Source organism: Halyomorpha halys, unplaced genomic scaffold, assembly GCF_000696795.3.
Source record: "Halyomorpha halys isolate HHAL.00 unplaced genomic scaffold, Hhal_1.1 Scaffold1751.1, whole genome shotgun sequence".
NCBI classification, from domain to species: Eukaryota; Metazoa; Arthropoda; class Insecta; order Hemiptera; family Pentatomidae; genus Halyomorpha; species Halyomorpha halys.
In genome coordinates this window covers 265,767-280,426 of record NW_027116636.1, presented here as the reverse complement: position 1 = coordinate 280,426, position 14,660 = coordinate 265,767, and the positions used below count along the sequence as shown (strand labels likewise).

The following is a 14,660-nucleotide window of genomic DNA, read 5'->3' as shown; positions in this document are numbered from 1 at the left end:
TTTTTGTAACTATAGTGTTTGTATCTTTTTTAGCCCTGCAACGTGGGGCGAAACGTTGCCTCAATAAAATAGTATAATTATTTACTATTTGAGTTTTTTTTTTTTTTTTTTACCGCACCCGGACCATATTCCATTCATAAAACATTTTATATGTGTGCTTAATGAAATAATTATAGTTATAACTGAAATCATGTTTTTTTTTTTTAATTCACAGAAATCATGATATTTGGGTATATCATTATTAATATCAATGCAATCTACTTGTCCCGGGATCTTAAGTAGGCAACCTTATGCCCTCCATTATCTTTTCAAAGTTTTATTTGAGATAATAATCATTCCAATAAATAGCCAAAATTTATCATTTTTTTAGATAGAAACTAGATAGAGACTAAGACTAGATAGAGATAGAAACTAAGAAAAATATTATTTATTATTATAATGATTCAACTTATGAAAATTTAATTATTTTTTATTTTTATTATTTTTTTAGTCATCTTCTGATTTACTGGGGCTTATCATTGTAATGATATGTGCTTTCGGTGAATATCCTCCTGTTTTTGCAAAACCTCGAACTGATAGCACTCCTTATCCAACACAACCAAGTAAAGATATAAATTTTATTTGTTTGATTTTAAATGTTTACTGCCACTGTGTTTTAACTATTAAAGGTTTCTGTTTGATTAGTTATTTATTGCTTTCAGGCTATATGCCAATGCCAGGAAGCTGTTATCCTGCATATCCTACAACTCCTGCTCCTGCACCGTATCCCCAGCCTCAGTATGGTAACACACCTTATCCTCATCAGATGCCTCCTACCCCTCTTCGACCTCCTTCAACACCAACACAACATTATATGCCGCAAGCATCTCCACCTGCAGTACCCGTAAGTTATAAAATTATTTCTTGAATATCTGTTTGTTTCTGATTTTTCATATTATTTAAACTTATTTTATTAGTACAAAAAGAGAAAAGACAAATGTTTCATTTGTAATAACAATTGTGTAGCAGCTTTGCAGGTCATAACTATTTGGAGTTCAAAATAGCAATTTTCAAAAATATGTGCTATTATCATTGTCCTTTATTTGTAAGGATGCTCTAGTTATTTCTTCTTAATTAGTGTATCAATGGAATTTTCGTTTATATTGTGGTTCATTGGTATTTATGATGAATGCAAAACATATGAAGAATGCATTACATTAAAGTTCTAACTTTATATTATATATTGCTTATTCTACCATGTGTATGAAATGTATTGTAAGTGGAGAAGTATTGTGATCATGAACAATTTTTAATCCGAGTTTCAATGGAAATATGCAGGAAACGTATACAATGTGAACCAAGTTCTTGAGATTTTTTTTTCATTTGAAACAGGAAGAACACATCAATTTTGAGATCTTACTTGAAACATCTATTAAAAAAAAAAATAAAACAATCTTATTTATTTCCATCTTTTCAGAGTGGTAATTCTGGAACAATTACTGATGCTCACATTCGGGAATCTCTCATGTCTGCTTTGGAACATAAAATAAAACAAAGACTACAAGAGCATTTAGGTCAGTCTAAAGCCGAACTGGATATTTTACAACATACTGCAAATGAACTAACCCATGGAAAAGCTAAACTTGATGCTATTATTGAAAAGTTAAAGAAGGAAAAGGTAATTTGTTGTTTTATATTTTGTTTATTTAGGCTTGTATTTTACACTTTTCTTTGTTCTTATTTGTTATGATTACTTGTTAGTTGGAGCTTGAGAGGACTATAAATGTTCTTAAGGAAAAGGATGCTGAACTTGACAAGGCAATTGCTGAAATCGGAGAGCAAGGTGAAGTTGATGTAGATGAAGCTGTAACTACTACAACTCCACTTTACAAACAGTAATACATTTTTAAGTTTTAAATATTGTTTTAATATTTTATCATTTGTTTGTTTAAATGAACTTATATTTTATAGGATATTGAATACATATGCTGAGGAAGCAGCCCTTGAAGACACAATATATTACATTGGGGAAGCTTTAAGGAGAGGAGTTATTGATCTAGATGTATTTTTAAAACAAATTCGAACTTTATCTCGCAAGCAATTCATGTTACGTGCTTTGATGCAGAAATGTAGACAAAAAGCGGGATTAGCCTGTTGATTTTGAAAATGATATGTTCTTATTCCCCCAAAGTACCCTTGTTAATAATTAAAAATATATAGCTTTTATTTTAGTTATATAAATATATATGTATATAAATAAATGCCAATAATATCTACTATAACTATGGTGTGTTTTTGTATACCTTTTTTCCCCATCTCTTATTACATTCAACTGTATAATTAGTCTCTTAAATATCTTAGGTATTATTGTTATAGCATGTCTAAGAAACATTAATTCTTTTTTTTCTCTCTCTCCTATTGCCATTTGTTACATACTTTGATTTTTAGCCAGCAAGTTTGATAAAATATCCATTTATCTTTAATCAGTAAATGAATTTATGTTATACAGGAACAACTTTAAAATTGGATTGTTGAGTAAATCCATTGAAGTTCATGTTCATTTAGCAAAATATGGAATACAAATCATTCAATACAACTCTGGAAAATAGTTGCCCAGGTCTCTCCTAAGCTTATTATTTTTTTTCACAATGCTTTTTTTGTCTCGTGACATGGTTCTCAATCTTTTCTTAATGAAATCAAATACATCATTTTCTGTTATTCATTACAAATTTTTAGGGATACAGCTAAATGATTGCCGAATTAATGGTCTACTTATCCCAAGAAATGAAGTTGATATATACTAATAATTTGTGGTTAGGGTCTTCCGCAATTCTATGCAGAAAAATGGCATGAAGGATGACTGATATATTATTTAGAACAGGATAACTAGGATTATTTATTATTGTATGTAAATGGTGAAATAATCAATTGGGTATGAGAAAGAAGTTCCACAAGATACTCCACCTTTTGAAAATAAGCTATTTAGGTTGCCATTTACGCTGATAATATGGGCTCAGGTTGAGCCAAAAAAAAACATTAAAAGTGTATTGAGAAAAGAAATTGAAATAAATTTATATTCTAAAGTAGCCAAACAATACACTGTGGCTCCAAGTGAAAAATGAACTAAGAAATTGTTTGTCTAAAAAATAAAACAAGTAATTAATATAATTCATTCTTAAACCAAGCCACAAAATATTTTACTAATTGTGTAGTTTCTTGCTCGGCTTTAAATTTACTTTAATTATATGGACTGGAAGGTCATTATAGACAGGTTCTCAATATTTACATTAACTTTGAAGTAGATAAACAAAACAAAATCAATTTTCATAATAGTGAAACTAACGATTGATGCTAACCATAAATGATTAGGCTTTTCTTTCCTTTCCCTACCTGTAGGCCATGCCATCTGGCACTGCTAGATGGTTGGAAATGTTTGACTGAAATGTAATGATTCTTTCAATATTGGTCTAAAGCAGTTAGAAAAAAAAAATTATATTAAAATCATTGAAATAGTTTATCTCAAGATTATGGCCAATGTGATAGGTGTATTCTAGTTTTCAACACCTCATTTAATATTAGAATTTATTACTATTTTAGATATAATATTGTTTGTTGTTAAGCCAAAAATTAATCTTTAAATTAACAACAAAACATACTTATTACGCATATATACTAGTGTCCAGCCGTAATATAAGATTTAGAAATCAAAACATTTTTTGGAACAAAGCAAAAAAATGAATTTAATCTGTATGTTTTTTTATTAACATAAATATATTTAAACTTGAGTATAAATAAATCAAGGTATTTCTTTATACAGATGAATGAACAATGATTGATAGTTGCTTTATTTAAAGATAAGATGAAGCTATGAGCAGGATAGTTGGTCAATATCAATGTCATATCATAGCAGAACATTTATTCACACTTAGTGAATCTGTAGTAAAAAAAAGTTTAAGACAATTACTTTTCGAAGTATGAGAATTTCAAACAGTTAGAAATATTTATTTAAAAATAAAAAAAAAATATCAGAAAAAACCAAGTCACAGGCTCAATAATTGAAATCTTGAGAGTAAATATTGAAATACATAACATAGTTTAGGATATTTAACAGTACAGTTACTCTAGAGTCATAGTAAATTAGGAATAACTTTCAAGAACTGTATAATCATTTAAAAAAAACAAAATTATTGAACTATTTTTGGAAGTCATAACATAACTAATATTTATTTTTAAAGTTCAGCAGGGGTAATTTTTATATTTGCACAAAAATAAAACAGGAAAACTTGTAAATTTCATTCATATAAAATGTTTTAGACAAACTCCACAAGACCAAATATGAATTCTCAGTAAAATACATTAGAAATTAATCTAATTTAACAGTTAAAATAATTATGCTTTAATCTTGCATAACTTTAACTAGAATAATATTAAAAAGGATGAAACATACATAAATTCTTATTATCACTAGATACAGCAGAAATGTTTTTAGAATATTTGTTTCCTTATTAACTGCTTTGTTTTAAACACCTAGTAAAATAGGAAAGGTAAAATAAATAAATAAGTTTATTAATAACAATTATATTAAAAAAGAAATTCATTTAATAGTAATAGATGTTTTTAGAGCTTTGTATCCATAGACTTAATGTAAAAGGTCCAACCAAAGGTTCTGTTGAATTTATTTGGAACTAATGGCTGAAAAAAAAAAAAAAAAAGAATAAGCCCACAGTAGTATTAATATATTAGAATACTAATAAGTATCAATATATTAGAATACAACATTCTTTAGAGTAAAGTTATGAGTATTAATGAGGATGAAATGTAAAATATAAAAATTAGGGAGAAATATATTTTAAACATTAAACCTGTTCATACGCATTATATTGATAATTTTGGAGATGGTCAGAGCTGCAATCTAGAAAAATAAAAACTTTTAACTATTTATTGATGATTAATGTTTTTATCAGTAATGCGGATCTTAATCAGGACTGTTATGATGGGTGGAGGTATCCACTAACACCAAAAAATTTGGACTGATGGTCAATTCAAATTCCTTTACCCACCTTCACCCATTATAACAGTCCTGATGAAGACCTATTTATTTATTTTCCACCCTACCCTGCCTTTCAGGTAATTTGAACAGGAATTTGCTGTTGTGGAATGTTATGCACAGTGTATGTAATTTAGTTTCTCATCAATACATATCTTCTTAAATTGCCGAGTGGGTTACTACCATCTGCTGGCAGTCTTCCTGGCAGTGATTTCCTCCTTCTTCGAGTTCAAAGGTTGAAATAGGCAGAACCCACCAAAGCCTTCTATGAATAAGTGACCAAAACTTCTATGAATGAAATCCTTGAACCATGAGATGTTTTCACTCACTGAATAAGGAAACTCTTCCTCAGAAAAGACGTAAATCCCTATGGTTCTGATCATCGTAGCCTTTAATCCCTCAAAAGCAGTGCAGGTCATGACAATGTGCTTAACAGTTTCTGTGACACCACAAGGGATATCTATATCCCGGCCAACATCATGCGGTTTGGCTCTAAAACTTCCATTTCACCTGCAGCCGAGAATGTATGATGGGAAAGTATTTTCTCAGGGTACTCCCTTTCGGTGTCATCACCTATGGACATCCCACTCTAATAATACTGTAATATTAATACTCCTGATAACCTACATTGTAGACCAAAACATTGGTCATCACTTAATAGTTGGAAAATATTTTTGTTTTTCTTGATCGCATCCCTGATTATCTCCTCCTAATTCACTAACAATCTATCATCAAACTTTAGGAATCAATCTACAATTCAAAGGCAACAAGAAATTTTCAGTAAAATCTACTCAAAAGATGTTAATTCAGGAGATATTTTTCTGCTTCACAGAATAAAAATGTTACTAATTTTAGATACTGTGGCTACAATAAATCTGGTTTCATGTTGATACATCTGATTCAGTTATACAAGGATTGCTACTTCAACTCTCCAGCAGTGATTTATGGCCAGTAGGGAGCTGTCAGCTTTATATAATTTGATAAATCATTTTATATTTATACAAGAGAGATAGACCTTCACACATTTCAAATCAAATAATACCTCCCTCACAAATAAGGCCACAGACCCAGACAGGTTTGCCAATTCTCAAAATTTATTAATGACAGGCACCATATCTTTAGCCTTGAAAACATTGAAGCAGATAGGTTGTCTAGAGTGGATTCCTAAAGTTACACCATCTAAACTCATCATGAGCAAAGCTGATCCTCTCTCATAGTCACGAGCAGCAACCACATATAATATAATATGGTGGGTGGGTCGGAACTCACTCAGGAAAATGAAAAATGGTCAACATAAATACATAAAATAATTCCTATTTATGAGAGTGTCGGTCCGAGACCTCAACTGATAAGGATTCATTGGAGGATTGCTAATCTATTGAGTAAAAGAAAGTTGGCAGCTATAATCCAATAAAAGCTTTGATAGTAATAGAGTAGGTTACAACAATAGAACATATCGTTGCTTTTCTAGAATAATGGCATAAAAGTTTTTTAGGTACATCTGAGCAAAAAAATTTTTATTTTGTGTTTGAGGTATTCCGTAGATAGTCCGATAGAATGAAGTTAATTTGTAACTCTAATAGCTTTAAGAAAGTCTGTAGGATGAAGTCAGTAAAGAAAGTAACCTCAGTCTACAGTACTATTTTTGGAATAAATCAAACTCTAAATAAAGTCAAAACTTTTTGTCAGATGTGCCACTATTCAAGAAAAACTGTGATATGTATAAATGGGCACCTCCTATGTAGGAACTGTAAACAACAAAGAAAATCTCTCTAATTTGTGATAGTTTGACTTTTCAGTAAACAGATATTACTAATTAAAAGGAGTAAGAACAGCAAGGCTGAAATTGAACAACCAGATACCGAGGACCCTTGAGATGTTTCACTTTGTCTAAAAATAAACTAGTTTGGTACAAATTAAATTATATTTTTATTGCGAGTACAGGTATGAAATAAAAACAACAACCTATTATGAAATAACACAGTAAGTCATCCCCTTGGGAACAAGTACTGAAAGATATAATGTTACGTTTTGATAAACATAATCAGAATTAAAGTTCATTCATAAGCTATTACCAACAACATGGAGAAGATGTGCATTTAATATTATTTTAGATCACTAAATGATTCTAGAACAATTCATGGAGACTTATCTAGAGTAGGGGTATGTTGAAGATGCACGCTGGTTTTCTGAGTCAGATAGTCTCGGTGCAGTCTGACTCATACTTTTACCAGAAAAATTTGTTCATGAAAACCTTCCACTTAGAATGTTCATTTTCATGTGTAATATAAAAATGAAAATTTTAAATAGACTGAATTTTTTAAAAAATTAAGTCTAGTACTAATGATCCTCTAAGAAAAATTATTTTAAAAAAAGACACATCAACAATGCTCCAGGCGTAGGTCAGGATGGTGGAAAACATATACACACTATCATTCACCACTTATACTGATTACTCTAGTTCTGGTCCTCAATTCTGAAAACAATTTTTCCAAAGGAAAAGTAATTAACTGCTTAGGATTATGAGAGTACAAAGGATTATAGGCGGGTCATCTTGAAAATAGAGGATGGTCAGACTTAGAAAACCAGCTTGTGTCTTGGACTAATCTTAAGGATTGGTCAGATAATCTCCTAAATAGTGTCAATAAATAACCATACCTTTACAAAATACTTACTTATTAAACATATATTCCAACCCAAAGTAATAGAAACAATATTCCAAAACCACTGAATATAGAAGCAACTAATGAAACGAGCAACTCTTTAAAAATATCTCTAGTGTATTTAGTACTAGTCACTTCATATACAAAGAACCATGCTGTAAAGAATATTCCAATCCCCAATAAAATTATCGTTAAGTGAGGAAATACAGCTGGGTTTATAGGTGAAACATATCTTGCCATTGATTCTAGACCCTGAAATAAAGAATAATACCAAAGTAAAATTAAATTTATTCTATCTCAAGCATTAAACTTAGTGGAATATTATTACAACTCACCATATTCGTAGACATTTTAACAGATTTATCTTTATATAATATAAAAAGTCTCCTTGATAATTCGAACCAAACCTAAACAATCTCTGACAGCCGGCCAACTCACTGATACAGGTTATAACTGCAATATGTATACAATAAACTGACATTACTAGAATGTTTATAAAAAATTAAAGTAAAAGTACATATAACTATATAAAAAAAGTTTTTTTCTTTTTCTTACTAATAAACTAAAATTTGTTGATTCATTTGAGCCAAGCATCAAATTCCAAATATCAATGACCCGATCAGTCTACCACGATCGTTCACCTGATTAAAGACTTCCTGTACTATAAAAGAAAAAATAAAAACATTGCACTCCTTGTTTAATACCGAATGCCAGGTTTGGCTTTGATAGCTGTAACCGATTATTCAATATGTTGAATTTTTGTGATTGGCGATGTCATTGTTATCATATTGATGGAAGAACTTCTTGTGTGTCTACCTTTTTTTAATGTCCACTTACGTTTATTTTGTGTTAATCTACCTTTTGTATTTTGGAGTTTAGATAATAGGTAGGTTATCCTTTCCAAATACAAATTTGTTTATGTATTTTTCGGCTATTGTGCAATATATGAATATATTTGCATAGTTTATAATGTATGTTTAAAGTGAGAATCAAATTTATTTCTTTTCAATGACAGCTGATTGTTATCTTTTATAGTGGTCTTGTTTTTAACAGTGTGATGAGATGGTGTGATGAATGAAGAAGAATTAGTACAGCGAGCTGCAGAAGAACGTGCAGCAATCGTTGCGAAGTATAGACATGGTAGACAAGACGGAGCTAAAATTGATCCTTGGGAAGATCCATCATTGGAAATTTATCATGTTTTGGATCGATATGGGTTTATACAGTGAGTTCAACTAATAGCACATTCAGTTTCATGTTTTTAGTTGCTTGTATTTTGTTTTGTTTTTCATTTGAAAAGTTTTTATTTTTTAAGTTTTTGTTTATGCTTTTTTTGTGCTGTTTAATTATTATACCATTGTCGCTTTATTCAGCGACAAAAACAATAAACATTACAGTGATGAACGGATTAAAGAAACAACAAATGAAGCAGAGGTCAAAATCGAGATGGAAAGGGTCAAAAAATGGCTTAAGATGATGAAGCAGTGGGAACAAATAAAAGATAATGAAAAACTAAGAAGGCGAGTATTCAAAGGAATCCCAAATTCATTACGTGGCCAAGTTTGGAGTAGAATGCTTAACCTAGATCGAGTTAAAGGAGAGCAAAGTGGAAAGTACCAGGTATTTGAGTTTTTTATTTTATTTCTGTAACACTAGGTTCTAGCTTTTTGTTTAGATTTTATCAGTTAAAGTATTATTACATTTGAATTAATCAGAAGTGCTGCCCTAACCTCATATTTGTTGCAATGGATATTTCATATTTGTTTTAAATTGCAATCATTTGGCTAATTTGTTGGAATTTATTGATATAAAAAATAAATACATTGACTAATGTATGCATTGTCATTCTCTGTTCCTGTCATTAATTGACTCATGACCCTTTAATGAAACCTATTTAAGTTTCCCTCTTAATCTTAAAAATACCATTGAGTCATTTCCTTTTTGATAATGGATTTCATGTATTAAATTTGTTTACATTTATATATATATATATTTATGTAATATAATATTTCAAACATTGTTATTATCTCTCTTATTGAAACATTTTTTTATTTAGAAATTAATTAAACCTACTGCTTAATGTTGTGTACTTAATTATTTGAAAAATATTTTTTATAGTTATTATAGATGTTTTATCTTGTAATGCTTTTTCATTGGGTTTTTTTTGTTAATATTTTAATTTTCTTATTAATTATTGTATATCTAAAGTGTTTGATTTAAATTATAAGTTATAGTTAAGAGGAGTATCACTTAAACATTGTGGGAAGGAATGTACTCACTTATATACAATGTACTATTGCACTAGTATATGATCTAGACTATTATTATTGTTTATTTAATTGGGTCATAGTTGTATACCTCTGCTCAAGGTATAAGTAAACCCCTAACTAACCCTTTTCAGTTGATATTGTAGTTCCCTGATTCTTATAAGTATGATTTCATTCTGTATTTTAACTAATAATAGAGGTTAACCTTTTTCTTATTGTGTATAAATGAGTAAACACCAACCCGTCATGTTGGAATGATACTTCTGAACTAGTATAAAATTTTATCATAGTATTGTTTTTAGGAAATGCGTGAACTTGCCTGGAAATGGTCACCAGATATTAGACAAATTGATTTAGATGTAAATAGGACTTACCGTGATCACATCATGTTTAGAGAACGTTATAATCTGAAACAGCAAGAGTTATTTAATGTTCTTGGGGCCTACAGTATGTATAACCTAGAAATTGGCTATTGTCAGGGTATGTCACAGATTGCTGCTCTCTTGCTCATGTATCTTGATGAAGAGGATGCCTTTTGGGCTTTATCTGTCCTTGTTTCTGACAAGAAATATAATATGCATGGTATGTAATACACTACTACTGATTTTATGTTTATATCTTTCAATATTTTAATGAATATCAAACAATGTATATATTATTCAAGTAGATGTAGTTAGCTGAGTATTTGTGACACTATATTATTTGGACTTATAAGAACATATCTATATCAATGGATGATAGTTGATTTCTGGCTATTATTTTAGATTTTTTTTTAAGATGTTCCTTACTGTTTTGAAGTACTGGCTTGTTTAAAAGATGGTCATTCGAAGATTTATGATGTGTTGTTTAATTTAATAATTAACTGTTGTTTAATTGTGATTTTTGATCAGTTACAACATTCCACATCATCTGATATTATGTATGTTGTATATTGTTTAAATTTTAATAAACTAATTCCTGTTTTATGTACAAGAATTCATAAACAGTATAAATTAAACTTTGAGAAAGTGAATTACTTACACCAGTTAATCTAGTATCAATATGTCTTGTTAACTGGAACTAGCATTGTATACCTTCCAGATCTACTTGTAATTGCCTAGTTTTTGTTTAGAGTTTTATAAGTTATTAATTGATAATGACAGAGGAAGAAGGTTCGTTATGTATGAAACATTTATAGGCATCATGAAAAGTCAGATGGAAGGGCCATGTTCCCCTTTTCCCCTGTTATATGTTTTATGGCATATTCCTCACTTTCCAATGATGTTTGTCTCTCACCCTGATTTTTGAACCCTGAAGTCCTGATATTATTTGCTGCAACAACCACTTTTGACTGTCCAGAACTGTATGGAGCATGCACTATACAGGGAAATACCCATACTACAAAATGGTTGTTGGAACAGACCTTCTGACTTTCTCCTTTGAAATAAAAGGTTTACATTATTTCAATTTTTATTCTTTATTGTTTCTTATTATTTCCTCGTTTGGGATATGTAGGCTTTTCTTATATTAAGTTAGTTGTTCTTCATCTGTTTACAGTATTTGCTCTGTTTGTTTTGATTTTCTTTTACTATCCCTATTAGAGGTTTTTCTTCTATTATCCCTGAAAAGTTAGCTGTTGTTCATCCATTAGCTAAGTCTTTAATCTCATTTTTTTTTATGTTTATATAAATATTGTTTTTATTAATTTATTTAGGGCTGGCTGCTGATATGGATAAATTTGTGATCTCATTTACATAATTTTATATTTTATTTCACAATGCTTTAAAACACTTTCTATGTATTTTTCTGTTTCTATATAATCCAGTTGATATAGTTTGTTGTTAATGGTACTTTAATATTTTGTAAGATGTTTCATATATTAAGCACTTAAGCATTTTTTGTGCTTTCACCGTTTTTGCACCTATTTTATATTGTATCCTCAATTAGCATGCTATTTACTAAAAGTGAGTTATATCACTTGTGTCTGTATTAATATATAAAACTGAAGAGTTTGTTTGTCAAGCTCCTATAATTAGAGGAAATACTCCATCTGTTTTTTGCATTAGATAGTTCTTTTATTGAGTAATGCTGTAAGCTTTACATCATGTTATAATCCATGGGAACAGATTCGTAACTATATATTTCATTCAACCTTTAAAACTGCAGGCTGTTTAGAAGAATTTGTTATTAATAAATATATAATATAATATATAATTGTTTTAATATTTAATAATTATTTGATATTAAAATTAATTATTTAATTTTATTATTGTATTGTTTCCTTCATGGGATCTTAAGTTTCATTATTTTCCCCCAAATTATCATTATTAAATACTATAATTTCTTCAACAATATATTTTTTCTTGTATGACACTCCTAGGTTTATTGTAGTAAATGTTTTCCTTATATTTATAATGTATTTTTACATAATTATTTTATAATTATATCCAGATTATTTTTGTATCATGATTGAATGAATATCATAATTGGCTTTACTGTGATTATGTCTTTTAATCTTTTGTTTTAATTTTAGGATTTTTTATTCCTGGGTTTCCTAAACTTCTACGGTATCAAGAGCACCACGATAAGATCATGAACAAATTTTTGCCAAAGCTTAAAAAGCATTTAGATAAAAATGGAGTTGATACAGGAATATATACCTTAAAATGGTTTTTTCAGTGCTTCTTAGATCGGGTAATTTTGTTTTGTATTCTGTAATTTAATTGCTGTTTGATTTTTAACATATTTTCCTAAATGTGATATATTTTGGTTATCTTCATTAATGTGAGAGAGAAATAAATCCAGATTGAAAGAAGAATTGGAACAAAGAGCCATTCTGATAGGATGGTGAAAGGATAGAAATAAGTTGAGGCTGTTGCCAAGATCTAAGCCATAATCCTGGGAGACAGATCTGATAGAACTCACCTTATGTTCTGCAAGGATGAAGGACATTGTTGAAGTGGTGATCTAGATTGATATTAAGATTAAAAGAAATATACGTCCCCTCACTTTGACCATTTGAGGAGTATGTTGACCTTAGTCCTTAATGTACTCAGTGGTGTCGGGGTAGTCATTTGGAACATCAGATACCCAGCAACTATAGGGGTATTCATGATCTATGTTAAAGCGTGTTAAATGGAAAAACTCGTGTTAAATCGAAAAAAATTGCCTTCTTTTGCCGTGGTAAAACGAAATAACATTTAACATGGCTGAGAGTCTGTTACTTGGTGAGTCAAATCGAGAATGACGTCACACAATAGACCAGTTGAGATCGCCGCCATATTAGTTGTTGTGACTTTCAATACAGTTGTTAATTAGCTCATCTTCATTCTCTTCTTCACAAGTTTGAAGATCAATAAGACACTCATAAGCTAAACTTTCACACAAATTCCACTTTTCACTCACTCTAGGTATGTTTTAATTAATTACTTAAGTCAAAACTGAAGTAAACAATAACATGAGGGTCTGGAAGGAAGGTTATAAACATTAAGTTATACAACAAGTTGCTGAGAAAATCCGCTAGGGACTCTTATGCATTTAACGTTTAACATGACCTCAAATAGGGCTGCTCACAATCCTATAGTTATAACATTTAACATTGTAAAACATATAACATTTAACACAACATCATGAATACCCCTTATACCATCTATAACTGTTTGGTTGCAGATATTCTGAGGTGTATGTTGCTTGACTATTCATTTTTAAGTGTATGATACTTCTGGGAACAGTGGTGAGAGCAAAATTGTTTTGTTTTCCCTCAGTCATTCATCCAGAAAGCCTAAATTTTGACGTGCAGAACATGAACAGACAAATAAAAATAAATTAGATAGAAGGTCCAGGATATGACATAGTCAGAAAAGGAGATTGTAATCAACTGTTATTTAACAAAAAAAAAATACAGATTAACAAAAGTTATAGTCATTAGGAAACGGAACATACTGATATATTTTATAATAAAAATTATCGTTTTTTTTTTGTTTTTTTACCCCCTTCCTAGTCATTTTTGGCATATTGGGGTGTGGCAGCAGTGGGTTAGTGCACTGGGCTTGGCATGCCGCTGCTGCCAATAATCAACAATTTATTTTTTATTTTTCTTAATATACACTTAATGGTGGGCGGTCTAGTTTATTTATGGGAGCATGAATTTTGTATATTTGAAGTATGGTGTAGCCCAGCATCAGCACCTTACTGATGGGGCTGGACCTTATCCAACTGTATCCGTCCGGTAGGTCTAGCCTATCAGGTCCGCATTTGTCCTCCTCTTCCAGCAGGTAGTCTGGTCCAGCCTTCCTGGTCTCAATTGTAGTCTGCTTCTTAACTTTTATCTTCTTCTATTGGTGGCTCGCTGACTCTGGGTTCCGACTTCTTCCCAACGTAAAGTGTTTCAAGCCAACAACCTCCTTCCACCTGTAGATGAACTCCCTAAAGAAGGGATAGTTCTCTTCCATCATATGGGGAAAATCTGACTCAGAGAGGGTGAAGATCGTGGACTCAACACATGGGGCGCCAGGGATCAATATTCTTCCAAAAGCTTTGTAGCTTTCCCCAGAACCATCTTGTCCTGTCAGCATCTGCGAGACTCAATAATCTGGGAGAACCCATGCTGCTCTCAGCCTTGAATGGACAATGGGGAAGAACTTCCTCAGAGTAACACTCTTTCGGCTAGTTCCTCACTGGCTATTCCACTGTTCAATGGGGAAAAAAAATATGCAACACTTTTCA

At 30.6% G+C, this 14,660-nt stretch overlaps 3 protein-coding genes across 9 annotated transcripts in view; 2 read left to right on the top strand and 1 right to left on the bottom strand.

Annotated features, from left to right (window-relative positions):
• Positions 1–2,261, top strand: part of TSG101 (tumor susceptibility gene 101) — a 13,207-nt gene extending 10,946 nt beyond the window's left edge. The window contains exons 5-9 of the mRNA XM_014435981.3: positions 491–602; positions 702–883; positions 1,457–1,657; positions 1,741–1,874; positions 1,951–2,261. Of these exons, the coding sequence (XP_014291467.1) occupies positions 491–602; positions 702–883; positions 1,457–1,657; positions 1,741–1,874; positions 1,951–2,137 (816 nt within the window). The 3' untranslated portion in view covers positions 2,138–2,261. The remainder of the gene's footprint in view (positions 1–490; positions 603–701; positions 884–1,456; positions 1,658–1,740; positions 1,875–1,950) is intronic.
• Positions 2,262–4,541: 2,280 nt separating this feature from the next.
• Positions 4,542–8,142, bottom strand: kud (oligosaccharyltransferase subunit 5 kud). Its single transcript, XM_014435975.3, has 3 exons — positions 8,025–8,142; positions 7,702–7,941; positions 4,542–4,671 (listed from the first exon to the last, which is right to left on the bottom strand). The coding sequence occupies exons 1-2, from the start codon at positions 8,037–8,039 to the stop codon at positions 7,705–7,707; spliced, it is 252 nt and encodes an 83-aa protein (XP_014291461.1). The 5' UTR covers positions 8,040–8,142; the 3' UTR covers positions 4,542–4,671; positions 7,702–7,704.
• Positions 8,143–8,295: 153 nt separating this feature from the next.
• The window catches only part of LOC106690523 (USP6 N-terminal-like protein), a 41,931-nt gene continuing 35,566 nt past the window's right edge, over positions 8,296–14,660 (top strand). For 3 of the 7 annotated variants that reach the window (XR_001344633.3, XR_001344634.3, XM_014435967.3), the window contains exons 1-5: positions 8,302–8,575; positions 8,743–8,914; positions 9,063–9,309; positions 10,259–10,538; positions 12,469–12,629. Coding sequence is in view for 5 of the 7 variants with exons in the window: in XM_014435967.3 (XP_014291453.1) it covers positions 8,760–8,914; positions 9,063–9,309; positions 10,259–10,538; positions 12,469–12,629 (843 nt within the window). In the remaining 2 variants the exon portion in view is untranslated. Of the gene's footprint in view, positions 8,576–8,724; positions 8,915–9,062; positions 9,310–10,258; positions 10,539–12,468; positions 12,630–14,660 lie in introns of all 7 variants that reach the window. The other 4 variants (XM_014435969.3, XM_014435968.3, XM_014435971.3 and 1 more) reach the window with 4 other exon arrangements.